General features: G+C 50.3%; 7 protein-coding genes across 7 annotated transcripts; 2 read left to right on the top strand and 5 right to left on the bottom strand.

Annotated features, from left to right (window-relative positions):
• Positions 1–410: 410 nt before the first annotated feature.
• Positions 411–818, bottom strand: AKAW2_10085S (uncharacterized protein; the record flags this gene model as incomplete). The annotated part of the gene is made up of 1 exon (XM_041691767.1): positions 411–818. One exon carries the CDS (start codon positions 816–818, stop codon positions 411–413), a length of 408 nt encoding a protein of 135 aa, XP_041536805.1.
• A 1,375-nt stretch (positions 819–2,193) lies between these two features.
• On the bottom strand, positions 2,194–4,437 carry AKAW2_10084S (Zn(II)2Cys6 transcription factor; the record flags this gene model as incomplete). The annotated part of the gene is made up of 5 exons (XM_041691656.1): positions 2,194–2,458; positions 2,516–3,288; positions 3,348–4,098; positions 4,146–4,264; positions 4,336–4,437. The coding sequence occupies 5 exons, from the start codon at positions 4,435–4,437 to the stop codon at positions 2,194–2,196; spliced, it is 2,010 nt and encodes a 669-aa protein (XP_041536804.1).
• A 995-nt stretch (positions 4,438–5,432) lies between these two features.
• On the bottom strand, positions 5,433–6,095 carry AKAW2_10083S (NAD-dependent epimerase/dehydratase family protein; the record flags this gene model as incomplete). The annotated part of the gene is made up of 1 exon (XM_041691545.1): positions 5,433–6,095. The coding sequence occupies one exon, from the start codon at positions 6,093–6,095 to the stop codon at positions 5,433–5,435; it is 663 nt and encodes a 220-aa protein (XP_041536803.1).
• A 563-nt stretch (positions 6,096–6,658) lies between these two features.
• AKAW2_10082A (uncharacterized protein) lies at positions 6,659–7,513 on the top strand (the record flags this gene model as incomplete). Its single annotated transcript, XM_041691434.1, has 2 exons — positions 6,659–7,163; positions 7,293–7,513. The coding sequence occupies 2 exons, from the start codon at positions 6,659–6,661 to the stop codon at positions 7,511–7,513; spliced, it is 726 nt and encodes a 241-aa protein (XP_041536802.1).
• Positions 7,514–8,541: 1,028 nt separating this feature from the next.
• On the bottom strand, positions 8,542–9,399 carry AKAW2_10081S (uncharacterized protein; the record flags this gene model as incomplete). The annotated part of the gene is made up of 3 exons (XM_041691323.1): positions 8,542–8,781; positions 8,898–9,111; positions 9,188–9,399. 3 exons carry the CDS (start codon positions 9,397–9,399, stop codon positions 8,542–8,544), a joined length of 666 nt encoding a protein of 221 aa, XP_041536801.1.
• A 394-nt stretch (positions 9,400–9,793) lies between these two features.
• AKAW2_10080S (DUF500 and UBA/TS-N domain protein) lies at positions 9,794–11,116 on the bottom strand (the record flags this gene model as incomplete). Its single annotated transcript, XM_041691212.1, has 1 exon — positions 9,794–11,116. The coding sequence occupies one exon, from the start codon at positions 11,114–11,116 to the stop codon at positions 9,794–9,796; it is 1,323 nt and encodes a 440-aa protein (XP_041536800.1).
• Positions 11,117–12,629: 1,513 nt separating this feature from the next.
• AKAW2_10079A (uncharacterized protein) lies at positions 12,630–14,718 on the top strand (the record flags this gene model as incomplete). The annotated part of the gene is made up of 2 exons (XM_041691100.1): positions 12,630–12,956; positions 13,036–14,718. The coding sequence occupies 2 exons, from the start codon at positions 12,630–12,632 to the stop codon at positions 14,716–14,718; spliced, it is 2,010 nt and encodes a 669-aa protein (XP_041536799.1).
• Between the last annotated feature and the right edge of the window lie 1,332 nt (positions 14,719–16,050).

The raw sequence follows: 16,050 nt of genomic DNA, 5'->3' as shown, positions 1-16,050 counted from the left end.
TGGTTTGGTTTGGAGTACTAGGTGTTTCAGGGGACTTTTCTTTTGTATCGTGCTTTATGGTTGGGGTGGCTTCACATCTTTATGAGATAGCATGTTGGGATCGATAGAAGATAGGCTTCCGCACTATGTCTATTGCGAACATTGTTCTAAAGAAAGCCTCCAGACAGTATCTGAGGTTAATTTAATATTGTCTCTTCAACCATATGAAATGCACAGCACATCCATTGAGTCAGACATAAGTCGAAATCGCCACAGCAGGTAGGTTAACACAAAATACAGAAACAAAGCAATAATCCAAACATCACTCCCTATCCTGACAGGGAGCGACACCCTTCAAACCAATAAACCATACATAATACACAAGAACGAAACCAAGAACTGAAAACCCAATCCCAAGAACACAAGCGCACCTACTCAACCGCAATCCTCACCTGATCAAAATCAACGACAGCCCTGAACTCCCTAAACTTCACATAAACTGTAACAACAACTCCACGACCATTATACTCCGCCTCCCCCGGAGGCACTTTGACGGCAAACGAGGAAGTCTTGGGACCGGGGAACCGTTCGCGGAATGCCTCCATGTTGGCGAAACGAATAGCCACGGCGTCGACGTATGCCTTATCGGTCTCGAAGTCAACGGCGACGGAGGTTATGTTGGGGTTCTCGCGTGGTGGGGCGGGGAGGATGAAGTGCACGGCGCCCTGCTTTGCATCGGGTCTGGATGGCTGCACGATGGCGCCGCCTCTGTCCGGACGGATTTTGAGGGCCGGGTCGGCGATGGCGCCGGAGCCGGGGCCTTGGAGCCAGATTGCCATTTTGGTTGGGGATGTGGGTTGCTTTGGGTGTTGTTAGTTGGGTGTGTGTGTTTGTTGGATGGGGTATGGGTGGTACACTCACAGTTTGGTGGGTTGTAAGAAGATTGATCTTGGGTTGTCTGGTAGTAGTTGAAGATGTTGTTTGATCGCTCAGTGCTATCTGGGATAAGACCAGACGGGACAGGGACTTATATAAGTCTTTGAGGAGGATACGGTGTAAGCATCATTGTCCATTGGTCGTTGTATGAAGATACCCAAGAGAGTCGAGGCTCGAGAAGGGCGACGTTGTCCAACTTCCATTAGCTGGTGAATCAGCTTGCAGTGTGTTGTATAGTGGGCATTGGTGAGCAATCTTAGAACGAGGCGACCAATTGATTTGAACACATTGTGATGCTTAGGGCCCATTCATCTTGTCATCCAAGAAATTTTCTGTACGTGGTGAGAATGTTGAACGAAATCTAAAGAAGACGAATGCATATGGATGGTTTGTTACGTGAGGCAAAGTATGGACAGCCTCCCCTTGACTACAGCATTAACAGGGGTATTATAGGCACGTGACTACTTGTCCCTGGGTTATAGTGCTAAAATCACCCCAAAACCCCGGTCGCACGTACTCAATCGGACATTATAACCTACAAAGAGGCGTAGATCGACAGGAGAAGGTTTGGCCTGCCTGGTAGCAATATTCGCGTTCCATAATGGTTGGGTAGAAATGCGGCCTTACGATGAATTGTGGTCTCCATGAACAGAGACAATGACACGTGCAAGTCCCCATTCCCACCCAATGTACGAGGCAGTGGGCACATATAATTAGCTCGCGAATGCTGATCCGGGTGCGCTGTTCAGCAAGGCTGAGGGTCCAAGTGTGGGTATCCCTCGGCCAAGTGTCGGTGAAGCTGACAAAGCGGGTAGCGAGCGAGGGCAAAGAATGAGGAATTTGAAAGAGACGAATGGCCTTAGGTCAGTAGCACTATGTAGGCACCCAACGGTGATTCAGGGTCTAATGTTCTGTCACAGTACCCTCAGGTCCTCTTTCTTTCTGGTTTGAAACATGTCGGAGCGCTATAGGTGGCTAAGGGTATCTATCCTAATTTGGGGTCCGGCGAGTCCCCAACACCAACCAGTTCACAGGACCAGAAGACTAAATCACACCATTGATTTATGTATAATTGTAGTCGTATGTACAAATCTAGCATAAACATTGCCACCCAATATCCAAACCTAACTCAATATACACTCGCGCATATGCGCCATACTATATGGCGGTGACTTCAACAAGTCGTAATACATGGGTATCTTGAGCAATGACTCCAGTAAGCAATATCAACAGGAAAGATAAAACTGCAAAGCATTTAAGGGGCAGACAAGAGGTAAGTCACGATTGGGTGAGCTGCCTCTGACTCCGACGAGCCTTTTCAATAGCGCAGTGGCCTAGTCGGATCAGCTCGGCCACGAAATTCGTAACTGTTTGCATATGTGCAATCTCTACATCCGAAGTACGTCGCCGACGCACATCCCTGACGAGGTCTGGGACCACCGTCAGTAGATGCAAATCTTCTTCCACATATGGATCAAGTGGGTTCGCTAAAATGCTGCAAAATATGGTGAGGATGGCGGACATGGGATAGAAGATGATCATCCTAGGTGCCATATTAGTACGATTAGATCGGGGCAAGATAGACCACGCGAGAACGCACCAAAAGGCCTCAGGACGCACTGAACTGATGACCGTTCGAAGAAAATGTAGCGAAGACCGACTAGCCTCTACGGCTAAGAGCATGCTTGAATTCACTCCCTCCATCATTCCAGTCTTGCAACTTCTCCATTGCTGACCCCAGGCTTCACATCGTCCACTGGCGCGATGAATGGTGCACATCATATAATGATATTCCAGTCGAATGACAATTGGTTGCATGCGGTATACTGGTATCGGGTGCTGTTCCTGGAAAGTCCCGAGGGTTGGGCGGTGCCCGGGTGGTACATTTAGGCGCCATTGCTCGAGTTCGTCGTCAAGCTCGCGGATATCTTGTAGCAGTTGGGCGTCGGACTTGCGCAGCGCTTTAGCAGAGTAGAGAGTCCGGTAGGTTTTGGACTTGAGCATCGTCAGTCGTAAATCTCCGGGGAAGATGGGTATGGTCATGTCGTCATAGCGAATTGGATTGCCCTCCGTGCTGGGGTATTGGATTTCGGTATAGTTCGGTGGAAGTGTAAGATCACAGTATTCATCGTGGATAACTGGCGGTTGACCGGACCGGAAACATATCTCCTTGTCGAAGCCATAACAGAGCCAGAATAAGCGACGGAGCATTCGTTGAGATCGCCATTTCCGGTCTTGGGGGTCTTTTGAAGACTCTCGGAACGCGTCTACCGTCTCGCCTGTCTCTCCGCCAAGCATGAACATGACCCGACATGCCATGGAATGAAATTGATTGGCTAATTGTAGTTCGCCTGTGAATGTTCGGTATATAGCCTGGAGTCGCAATCAATGAGATCGGTGCTTGGCCGTGAGTGGGTAGGATCAGTCCTCACCTGCATAACCATGGTTTGTAACGTAGGTACACTGACATCGTGCAGAATATACGGGAGGAGGCTTTGTGCCTTGGCAGCGTAGACTGGAGGATCTACCGGGGGAAGTTTTGGGGACGGATCCAGCTCGGCAATGAATGAAAGGAATGCAAAGATACACGCTCGAGCCCGGGCATATTCCACAGGCGGCGGCCCTTGATATGGTCGATACGCGAGCTCCACGATATCCCGGAAGAGAACCTCATCCACCACCGGAAAGACCATACGTTCACCAGAAGTGAAGAAGTGGCTCACGTACTGTTCCACCAAGGACCGGTCTGGAAGGTCCGGTGTGACAGAGTGGTTGTAACCATTCTGCGGGTGGGGAGTCGTCAGGTGAGGGACCTGGTTTGGGTACTTGTGCGACCAGACATCCTCGAATGTGCCAGGCTCTCCAGTACAGGACTGCACCCACTCGTGCCCCGATTGTGAGAAGCAAGGGATACCACTATATGACCGAATCTCACCCACATAGTGACCGGCAAAGTGGATCTTCCCGAACAGTAGGCCACTACTAGGAGCCGGATTATCCGTCTGAATAGGCAGCTCCGACGACCCAGCCAAGCTCGGAGACTGTTCAGCATCCAGATGGCCTTTCTCCAGTAAGGAAAGACAATTCCTTGGGTGCTGTGTGGTCGAGATCGACCGTGTGAGAAGCTCTTCAAGCTTCCGCACCCTGTCCTCCAGGTCTTCCTGGTGAGGTCGTCTCAATGGTCTGAGGAGTTAGTGGCATGCCACATGGAACAAAACATACAATCTCACCTTGGATTGGCGGGTTGAGTGGTTTTCTTTCGTTTGTTTCCGCCAACAGGCCTATCAAAGGTACAATCCAGGTTATGGTGGCGGCACCAATTACAGGGGACAGATGTATCACATTGGATCTGACCCGCGGGGAAAGGTTAATACACTATTGCAAATTGGACTGAAAGTGGACACCCGAAGCGCAACCTACTTTTCTCCGATGGCACGAGTCACAGGCCCGAGCAGTACGCCGAAGGGGCACATACCGATCCCCCTCGGGGGTAGGGCTGGACTCCGGCACGCGCGCCTGCATGTTACAATGTCGATCCAAGGGATCCCAGGGACAAAAGCGCGAGTGGGGACCAATCAGCAAAAATGACAGCAGGTGCTATGGACCGCCTAAGCAAGAGCTAAACCGAGCAATGGGATGTCAATGGGGCTGCGCGCATATCCGCACAGCAGAACATGACAATCCCTTTGAGGTTCGACGCGCCACCGAGACATCCGGCTCGGTCCTGCCGCTTAGTCATCGGCACCGGCCACAGGCTCTCCGGTAACCCAATCGGGAATCCACTCAATATATGCCGTATCATGATAATGGGGGAAAAAATAGAGAAAGATAGGGAATTATACTGGACATCAGTACGTTCAATTTCCCGGCATAGTTTTTTAGCTCATGAAAATCTCGGTGGCATCGATGCACTGCCATCATCTCTTTTCGGCAATATCGGGTTCAACCGCCAAAAAGAGGGCCTTGAGCCGCGGCTATTTTAGTGATTTCCGCATTGGGTTTACCCTCAACCAAAGTGCCTCGGACTGTCTCAGCTAGACACACATTATTTGCTGCGTGGCCTGATTGTTAACTCCGAGCTGCCAGTGGGCCTGACAGGGTCACATTTATGCACCTGAAATGAAGGGCTCAAGGTAAGGTCATAATTATGCAGACATATACTATGACATGTTGTCCACCCGGAGGACCGCGTTAAGCCATTGCTATGGTTATGAATGAGGCAGCTATCTATGTCTACGACCTACTTCCCCATCGGAGACCCTATTCTGCACCACCGTTTATCCTTCACTTCTGAAGACAATCATCCTGCCACCGGTGTTTCTGCTCAAAGCCCAACAACTCCTTCATCTTTCTATTAGTCACTGGGGCCTCCTTCTCCCCCATCTCCCTCGTAACCGGAACATTGGGGCACATCTTCTGCAAAAACTCCGTCGTGCTTGAAGTATTCGTGATCTCATCATTCACCGCATTAAAGACCTGGAACCCCAATCCATCCGTAACAATGCCCCGCTCAAACATCAGCCCAATATCTCTGGCATCCGTATAACCTTATACTGCTCCGGCGAATGCATGTACTCCTCAAACCGACTCCGCAATTCCTCCGGCGCGACAATAGCGCCCAGTCGCATGGCATAGATATCAGTCCCAAATCGGCGAGCAAAGCTCCGCGCCGTACGTTCCCCAATCACTTTAGTTAAACCATACACGTCCATCGGATTGGTATCTACCTCCTCGTCAACCGGGAACGAAGGATAATCGACATCCCCTTCTGCAAAAGCAACCCCGTACGCGCAGAGTGAACTGGCAGTTATGATCTTCGGTACGCCCATCCGACATGCAGCTTCGATGACATTATAAGTGGAGAGAGTATTGCCTCGGAAGGTCTCATTATCAGGGACGATCATGTTCCGTGCATACCCGGCTAGATGAATGACGGCATCGGGGACCTGGCGGAGGGGTTCACGGAAGGGTTCGGTGAGATGGAAATGGGAGTGCAGGGCGCCATGAACTTGACCGTTGTCGGTGAGATCAACTTTGAGGGTATGGACTTTGTTGCTGAGGGGAGCGGGAAGTGGGTTCAGGTCCAGGTTGAGGATGTCGTAGTTCTGGGCGAGGAGGTGGGCAATGATGAATTGGCCGGCTTTGCCGGAGCCACCGGTGATGATGATGCGTTTGGGCATGGCAGTGGATGTGAAAGGGTGATTTGATGAAGTTGAGGGTTAGTTTGGGACATGTTGTGAACAGGAGCTGCTGCTGCTGCCTTGGTCTCAGTGGTTTTGTTGCTGGTGCGGGGGTTCGTGGGGTGTCGGGGAATGTCCGGGGAAAGGGCTTTTGGAGTGGTTTATTGGATTTCAGGTTCGCGGTGGGACCATCATTACCCATTGTAGATTATATACCACTGTGTAGTACTCCATAGTCCGTAACAGTATTACTTTGTAGTTATATAACAGGAAAGGGATATTTTCAACTGACAGAAGGATCCGATCGCCATGCAGGATTTTGTCCAGAAAAGATACTTCGGCGCCAATGAGAATGTTTGGCCCCCGAAACTTGCAGCTAAAATCTCACATGACCATTCATGCCCCTCGCGATCTCTCACCGTCTCGCAAGTCGCAACAGCTCATCTCGTTTCGCAAACTCTAGCATCGCAGGCTCGATTCTTTCGTGCTTATACTGATTAGGAGACGGACTATACTATCCCAACCTCCAACCCTAATACTCCTCACTCTACACCACCTTCAGAATGTTCCCCCCCGAACCCCGCCCCCGCATCGCCTGCTTCCACGGCGGTGGCTCCAAAGGCGAAATCTACCGAATCCAATGCTCGCGCCTCGCCAGCTTGCTCGAAAATGACTTCGAATTCGTCTTTTTCGATGGTCCCTACACCCGCGACGCCGGTCCCGGCGTCCTCCCCGCCTTCCGCGGCTACGAGCCATACAAATCATGGGTGACGAATGACAGCGACGGCAAGGAACTCATGGATGGAAGTGGCTATGACGATGTTGGCCGGGACGGGATCGAGAGGGTCTTGAAGCTGATGGTGCAAAATGACCGAGAGCAAGATGAGCCAGCCGGTCCGTGGGTCGGTGCCATGGGATTCAGTCAAGGGACCAGAGTGGTGGGTGGATTGTTGTTGGATCAGCAACGCAGAGCTGCCTCGGGCTGGGATGCGAATGAGGGAATCCAGTTGAAATTCGGAGTTTGCTGCATGGGGGCGGGGGCACCGCTGGAATCGGAGGTTTCGAAACGTATGTTTGCTTGTTTTCCCTATCTGTTAGCGTTTCTTCACGGAGTGACAATCACACGTGGAGAGGAGTGTTGCCCTCTTCCTGTCCAGTGTTGGCAGCTTTTGTCATGAAGTTACTGACGTGTCGCAGACTTCAACTTTGAAGATAACACAGTCTCGCTGCCTACATTGCATGTCCACGGGCTCAAGGACTGGGTACTGCCGCTCAGCCGACTCCAGTACACGAAATATTATGACTCGAAAACCAAGAAATTGTACGAGGTTGATTACCATCACGCCATGCCATGGAACACACACGAGGTACAGAAATTGGCGGATTTAATACGGCAGATATACAAGGAGAATGCCTAGAATGCCTGAGACTGCGTGTGCCAGTGCTAGCTCAGGAGGAGTTGTCTTGCGGATATGGCAGTGGAGATGGAGGTCGGATAATGAACTATTCAACACGGAATCATAAATTCATGCGAACAGATTTCAGGTTAAACTTATATAATAAAGATAGACAATTGATTAGTATTCAATATGCACTTTCCAAGCTGTTATCAGCTGTCAACTGGCAGAGCGGGTCGGCAAATCAGAACAGCACAGGAACCATTTTCCGGCTGTCTCCGTAGTCTTGATCACAGTGCAAACCGCCATCATGGTGCCTGCAACCACATGGTCCACGCGTAGTTGAAAACAATGAAAACATTACTGAAAACATTGAAAACAGTTGAAAACACTGAAAACAATGAAAACAGGGGATAGGGCCACGACCCTAGTCACAACACAAGGGGTAACTATTTAAATGCGACCGTAAAATAGAATGCAGCTCTTGCAACTATCACAGCTGGACACTCTGGAATGGATTTATACTCCCTACATGAGTAGCCATCGTTGTCATGATCAGCGAACGGCAAACCATCCCACCTTCATATATGAAGAAGCACTTTGCTCAAGGAAATTCAAACTTAGGAAGGTTTCTGCTTCCCTGTTTTCAGTAAAAATCAGGGAAGCCACCCGACTGGTCGGTATGTCACTATTCGCCTCCCACCCTCTCTCCATGATCAACACCATTACAGTCCTATGATGTCCGACATCCCTTACTTAAATATTGTTCACTTTTTTCTCTGTGGTGAAAAAGAATTGTACCTATTCAAGACGGGTCTCTGACAGGATTCTACCACTATAAATTTTGTCACACGTCATGTTGTCAACTGCAGCAGCTAACATCAATGCTTGCTAGGAATCATCCCCGTCCCGCCCCCCATCTACCAGTATAAGATATGAGTCTCATACGATCGCAAATTCTCATTAGCTCAATATCAATCAAATGCACAAATTGACTTTGTTCGCAGAGTGTCCGACTACTAGATCCCACAATCAGCACAGTAAATAAATTAATGCTCCCACCGCAACATCCTCTCATTCTCCAATATCCTCTCCCCATCTCCGTCCCCTTTCACAGCAACATCCACCAACACCTTTGCTAAATCATCCACCCAAATCGACGGGCCCATTCCAAAAACCACTGTCCTCAAACTCATTCCCCGTGCAAGAACCATCCCCGGTCGAGCAATATACACCTCTACATTGTTGTTGTTCTTCTCGTAGTCGGTTAATTCATTCTCAACTTGTCCCTGTTCGTAGCCGCCGTTAGTATCATATATCATATCCTTCATCTTAACGTAGACCATAAACCTCCATAACACATGTACTAGTTAAAGAGAAATAACAACTTCAGAGGGGGATTTACCCTAATCTTCCTCGTCTCCCCCGCCATCCACAACGACCTACTCTGATCCCTCTCCGACATCCCTCCGCTCAGATAAACGAAGCGGAACTTGTTTCCCCCTCCCTCAACTGAGAAAGACAAATGTGTGCCAAAGGTCCTCATCGCAGCCATCGTATACTCAACGTTGATTCTCCGAGCTGTTTCGGTATCTCGGGTTCTGTTCACCCCGATCGCCCTGTTTCGGTATCCTTTCATTAGCTTCACGGATATACTTGTTATATCTGTACGGGAGATGGGTTGGAAAGGTATACCAAATACACGCCTCCGCTCCCCTCAACTCCTGCAATAAACTCTCAGGGTATGTGAGGAAACCATCCACGAGTCTGACCGTGAGTTTGGGGTTATTGGTAGGGAGCGGGCGCTGGGACAGCGCAATGATGGATGTGATGTGCGGGTTTCGGAGACATTGAGTGAGGATTTCGTGGCCGATGAAGCCGGTGCTGCCGGTGAGGATTATTTTCATTATGGTTCAATTAAAGTAGAGCTTGAGTGTATGACATAGTTTGATGATATGTGCTTATTGTTGTTAATGGGCGTTGTTTGGTGTAGATATAATGGTAGGTCGTCGGGGATAACGGGGTTAGCTGGACACTGCCACTTTGATCTTCACCAGGCTGTATCTGTAGAGTAACTAACGGCGGCGTGGGAATTGCGTAGTATCTTATGTGCATGAAGTTTACGATTTGGGGATAGACGGGATTTGCACGAGGAGAGTTCTATGATATGGAACGTCTTTGTCAATCGTGATTCGTTATCTTGGGTGTTCTAACAATAGGGCATCTAATTAGGTTGTCTCGCTGGAAGAAGCAGATGTAAGAATATGTTGCGGGCGCATTTCATCAATCGCAGCCGAAAGGCTACTGATGACCCGGGTGATACTGGGGACCAGGCTGGTATGGCGCACCCGGTGGCTGATATTGAGGACCCGACTGATTTGGGGCACCATGTTGGTACTGCGGATCACCCTGATACTGGTATTGCGGACCAGGGCCTTGTTGAGGTCCCTGCTGATACTGAGGCCCAGACTGGTACTGGGGACCAGGTTGATATTGCGGACCAGGCCCTTGTTGAGGTCCTTGCTGATATTGAGGCCCAGACTGGTACTGGGGCCCGGGTTGATACTGCGGACCAGGACCAGACTGGGGCCTAGGCGGATATTGAGGACCTGGCTGATAAGGTGCTCCCTCGCCTGGAGCCGCCCCAGTATGAACCATTTGAGTATGTTGAAGATCCTCAGGTGCATAATCACTAGGACTCGGTCCCATGGGGGCTTGCACTCCAGCAGGAGCCTGGTCAAAGTTCGCATCACCCTGCGCGGAACGAATGGTGTGCGTCAACATTCGCACGGACGGGTTATTCGTGCGCACATGTCCCGTCAGAATCTCTTTGACAGGAATCTTCCGACCGTAGAACCTCTCATTCTCATCATTTCGTTCAATAACAATTGTTCCATCGATCTGCACCCCCGCATAGAAACCCCGACTCTTGACATAACACCAAATCGGCGCCCGGCGCTTGTGGACCTCCGACTCCAACACCCCGCCCATGCCAATCGGGCCCGCAGCAACAGTGATCTCGCTGCCCAGCGTCACTCTGACCTTGGTAAATGCTTCCAACGCCTCGTAGGTATTGATAACCATCACGCAGTCGTAGATATCCGCACCAACAAGGAATCCCAAACCAGCCGTATGCAACAAGATCCCGGAAGGTGCACTCCAATCCCCGGTCTCCGGTACCCGGGCAATCAGAATGCCACTTCCACCAGCTCCACTGAACCACAAGCCCGTTCTCATGGCTGTAAACACGACTATCCCCTTTGCCTGCCGGATCACCTCGGAGGGGATCTTCTTCAACACCTTTTGCTTTCCGCGCGGCTTGTCAATTTTCTGTTTCGACGACGATGCGTCGTTGCTGTTGACAGGAGGCGCAGTGTCCGCGGCTGGCTCGTCCACGTAGACTCCATCTTTACAGAAACTGCGGAGAATACGGGCGACCTTTTCGCTTTCTTTATCGAGGGTCATGGGCCAGAAGGCTTCGGAACCCAGCTTGTTGCTGAGTCGGTTGACAGGGGCGCCTAGCTTGTCGAGGGCGCCCCAGGCTTTGTCAAAGCCCATTTTTCCATAGGACTTGGTTTTATCCCACATCTTGTGGCTGTTTGTATTGGTGGGCGGTTGTGACATTGTGGGGGTGTCTGGAGGGTAGGCGGTGGTAGGAGGGTATATTGAGGAAGGGTTGATCTATAGAGGGAGAGAGGTATACTTATGTGTGATTCTTGACAGGCAGAGAGGAAACAGGATCCGTTAAATCTGAAAATCGTGATGACTGACGTAGGGCGACAGAAGACTCAAAAATGAAGGCATTAACAATGGCGGGGCATCTGCGACCCGCCGGGTCCCGCTATTTTGAGTGGCTAAGTACGGCTAAGCCTTCGGGATGTCGTAATCGTATTTGATTGCTTCATGCTATGCTAGGCTGGGGGTTCCCAGTTGCAACAGGTCAGAAATTAGTGCAACAGGTTCGGTAACCTGGTTATGTATTGAGTAAAATACATATTTCTTTTATGTTTATCAATAGGATTCCTTTTTTTTTTTTAATAGGAATGTGTCCACAAAAGAAGCGCATTAGATGACCTTGAAACATTCTTTAAGCTTTGGGCCCACGGGTACAAATTGCTGTGGCAACCAATGGTCCGTTACATGTAGCCTTACCTATTTACGACGAGGCGCACTCACAATACTGATGCCTATGGCACTGACTCTATGTGAATCAAGCCCATCCAGCAGAATAGACAAGTAGGACATAGATATTCTATAACAAATAAACTCCCAATATTCCCACTTCCCCCTTACCTGAGATTGAATAGAAAAGGGTTCTTCCTTTCATTGAACTCTATACTAATACACGGATCACTCTTCAACTGGCCGGCAAGCACACTCAAAGCAAGCCCCTCAATGCAGAGCAAGAACCACTGGAGTTGTCGGCGACGGAAGGTTGTGCTTCTTGTTGAAGTATTCTCTCACACGAGAAGCAGGCCGTAGGGAGAGGAGCACCTCGCGATACGTACTAGTCTAAGACTATTAGCTAAGCACAGTAGCTTTTATATATGAATTTATATTGTGAGATTGTCCGCAGACATCATGGTGGTTCTGGCAGTATATCCATAATACCACCCATCATTTTGCCTTCCGACCCAAAAATGAATGCAAACTAACTCAAGGGAAATTCAGTGTCTCGCGTGGGAGGCGGGCTATATAATGTGCTTTACCAAGGTCTCGAGATAAGGAAGGGTAACAAAAGAAAAGAGTGACTTCCATTTTTAGGAACTTACCAAACACATATGCTAAAATTGTTGGTCTAGATGTATACAGTAAGCAGGGCAAGTCCGAAATTTGCTGCTAGCTGGGCTATACTGCGCTCTGACCCTCGGCTCTCATGGTCTGCTGACACTTGCAGTGGCCTTGATCCCATGTAGATCCCTGGAGGCTCTGATCTATGCTAGTGCAAGGCTACACATTTTGTAGCATCCCACAGTCATGGGCGGCTAATCTCCCTGGTTATAGCACACTCCCCTAGTGCTTACGCCACTCTATCAGGTCTTTAACCACCCCGTTTCTGTGCTCTTCCAAGTTTACGCAAGCTAGTTCCTTCACTCTATCTCTCACAGTTGCCGTTTGTTTGTATGCATACTCAAAAATGGCAGGGGACGGACAGTCTAACTACGACGCTGTTCCAGTCGAGGAGCAAGCAACATACCAGGATTCACCGTCGAGACCCTCGTCCCTACAATACGAGGAATCCACAGTCGACCACCCAGAGGACACTGAAGCGGACCCTAAAGGGCCTCGCTTGCAGCCTCTCGAGACCTCATTGCTGTACAGGCTTCTACGTCTAGTGTTTGACATAATTGTTGCCTCTATCAGCCTATTATTTGTCATTCTCGGTGTCTGGGCTTACAAGATCGACGGAAATCTTGCCGGCCCAGACTCCACGGGTTCCAAGCTCGTGAAAGTCGCACAATACGTCAGTAAATCCGACGCCAGCCCCCTCTACTATGTACTACGATCAGTCCTCGCTAATCTGTTATTGATGGTCATGAAAGGCACCTACCATCTTCCCGGTACTCTTCGCCGCCATTGTCGGCGGCAGCATGAAGAGCATCCCCTCCTGGTGCATTCAGACTCATCGGGGAGCAACGGTCGGACTGTTGCAGCGATGTCTCGGGAGTCAGAGTATCTCGGGCGCGGTGCTCACACAGATACAGCTAGGCTTGTTTGATTTCGGCGCTATAATGATGGTTTTGTTGTGGTCTTTATCGCCATTGGGTAGCCAGGCCTCTCTCAGAGTCATTTCTATTGTGGCAAGGGATTCAAGTAATCTGCGGAACCTGACCACCATAAACACCTTCATTGGTTATCAATACGGCAATGCCGAAGGTATAGCAGAAGCCCAGCGCACTGTGGTATACCCCACCGTTGCGGCCATTATGGCGGCTTCACTCTTGGAAAAGCGCAACCAAGATCTTTGGGGCAACGTGCGCTTTCCTATGCTGGAAAATGAGCAGAGTCTGATCGACACGACCGGTCACGAATGGACGGCCATGCCCGAGGGAAATAATCTGACATATGCATCACTGGTCGGCACCCCCGTGGGCAATCTCGCGGATGCAGGAAACACCTCCTTCACCCTCCCAGGTTCATACCTGTATATCAACTGCTCGAAGTTCGGAAAATCCAACCAGACTGGCTTCACCAACTACACCTCCTCGAGTTCGCCACTTCCCGAGACTGGTGTTGACTGTACCTGGGCAAGCATGCGCGGCGGCACCCAATACCAAATCGCCATCTCCCAACCGTGCTCAAATTTCCGGCTGCTGCCCGAGGCGAACACCACCCGGCCTTCCCGCCAGCTTCAATTTGAGTCGCGGGTACAGGCGACTTCCATGGCAGAGTGGACGCGCGCTGAGTGCGATCTGACCACAACATACATTGACGCCAACGTGACCTGCACGGCCAGCGCCTCGGGCAGTTCCTCTGCCAGTACCTGCCAGGTTTCGTCGGTCCGCGCCTCGCCTGAACCCCCCTACGATCGCAACTGGACCGTCTTCGATCTCAACGAGCCGTTCAGCAGCCAGCCTGTCCTATCTTTACTCTCAACATTCTTCCCTAACGCCCAGGTCGCCGGCGGCGACCAGCCCATCCTCGCCTATCTGGAAGACCCCTACCACGCGGTGGTGAACCCTGGCTCCCTACAGGGCACGTATACGGCCGGCAAAAAAGCGTTCGAGACGCGGCTGGCTCAGATCCTCAATTCTGTGCTATACATCGGTATCAACCCGTCCGCGTTTACGGGGTCCTTCGCAGAAGAGGAGGCGTTAGCGGCGAAGGTGGTGCAGGAAAACACGGTCATCCCGATGTCTCAACCCGTGCCAGGGGCATCCACGACCCTCGTGCACGAGGTGGTCCAGTGCAGCCGGAGCTGGCTCGGCGTGCTGCTGGCTGCGTCGCTGGCGCTCTTCCTCTGCGCCATCGCCGGCGCCATCCTGCGTTTTTGCACCCTCGCGCCCGACGTACTGGGGTCAATCGCCGTGGCCTTCTTGCGCAATCGCATCCCCGATCTCGCTGGGTCCTCAACGTGGTCGGCGGATGAGTGGGTGCGGCATACCCGCGACACGCGATTGTACTTGGGAGATGTGGAGGCCGAGGCCGAGGCAGGCTGCATTGCTTTGGCGACCTCGCCAGAGGATGTGCAGGTCCCCCTAGTAAAGAACAGACTTTACATGTAAGAGGGCGCTTTGCCAATATCTTATATACTAGGTGGGACCATACAGAGCTTGTGAGAATAAGGTAAAGACATGCTTTGAGTTCGCACTACCTGGGCTCCTATGATCTGGCTCTAATGGAAGTAGAATGCCCGGTGAAGTATGGTTTTTTTCAACGTAACACAAAGTATCTTGATAAACAGACATGGAAACTAGCTGTTAGAATCGCAGCTATGGCATCTCATATAGTTTCAAGTTCTTTAGAGCCGGACAGTAGACTATTGTCAATTATAGATGGGAAGACTAAAGTAAAATAGGCTTCGGGATCACCCTGTTCACTTCTTAAGATTAACCACATCTGCGGAAAGCGACAATTCAAGTAATAGTACATAAGACAAACGACATACAATGTAAGAATATGCAAATGAAAACCCAAAGATTGTTTAGGTCAGCCCTTATAATTACAGGTGTGTGGTTGGAAGAAGAAGCGCAAGGCTGCGAACCCCCAATTACCTTAGTCTCCCATGACTTCAGCTCTGCTTACCTTCTATTTCTAGGCTACTTATTATAGAAATTGGCATAGAAAAGCCTGCTTTAATCTCCATCTGGATCCCTTCCAGGATCTGTGCAGTCAGATGCGACCGAGAAGCCGCGATGGTTTTGTGATTGTGATTATCTACGCCCTCTCTCGAGATGGAAGCGCCCGAAGGCCTGTTTTAAATCTGCTGCGGTGGCTAAAGGGGCTGGGTTAGTCAACATGGTACCTTCTCCCCGACAACGAGAAGACATCCTGATATTTGTTTCTGCCTGAGGATGACCCTCCATGTGCGCTTTGACGTCTATCCATGTTTGTCGCCGAGGGCCTTTGACGTTCGTTTTCATGCGCGCACCGTTAACATGACCCGCTCTGGGCTTTCCTCTGCATGCGGGTTGCGATGGCTATATGTTCCGCACTATTATTCATCTTTCCTTTTCCAAGATGCACTTCTCTCAGTCGTAGATACGGTTACTTGGCTAAGATAGTATAATGGGTGCCCCGTAGTCTCAAAGAGGCAAAAGATGATCTTCAGGGCTGCTCTGATCAGAAGTGCGAAAGCCTAGACTTGCTATGTAGCTGTGTATGCTGCAACCCCGTCTGATGTAAGTGCTAATTTGAGAGCACAAGCATCATGATGTGCGGACCAACGGGAAGATCTTCATGTCCCGGCCAAACCACCATGTAAAATCTGACGGGAGCAAAGCTACACCCACCTGATTTGACATGATAAATACATAGTGAGCCTTCTAACACAGAGAGACGCCATTTAACTATATTTAGAAGGTGATTTTGATACCTTAGTGTCGAGGTGGTTACCG

The sequence above is a fragment of the Aspergillus luchuensis genome, chromosome 1, assembly GCF_016861625.1.
Source record: "Aspergillus luchuensis IFO 4308 DNA, chromosome 1, nearly complete sequence".
In the NCBI taxonomy this organism is placed as follows: Eukaryota; Fungi; Ascomycota; class Eurotiomycetes; order Eurotiales; family Aspergillaceae; genus Aspergillus; species Aspergillus luchuensis.
This window is presented reverse-complemented; position numbering and strand designations above follow the sequence as displayed.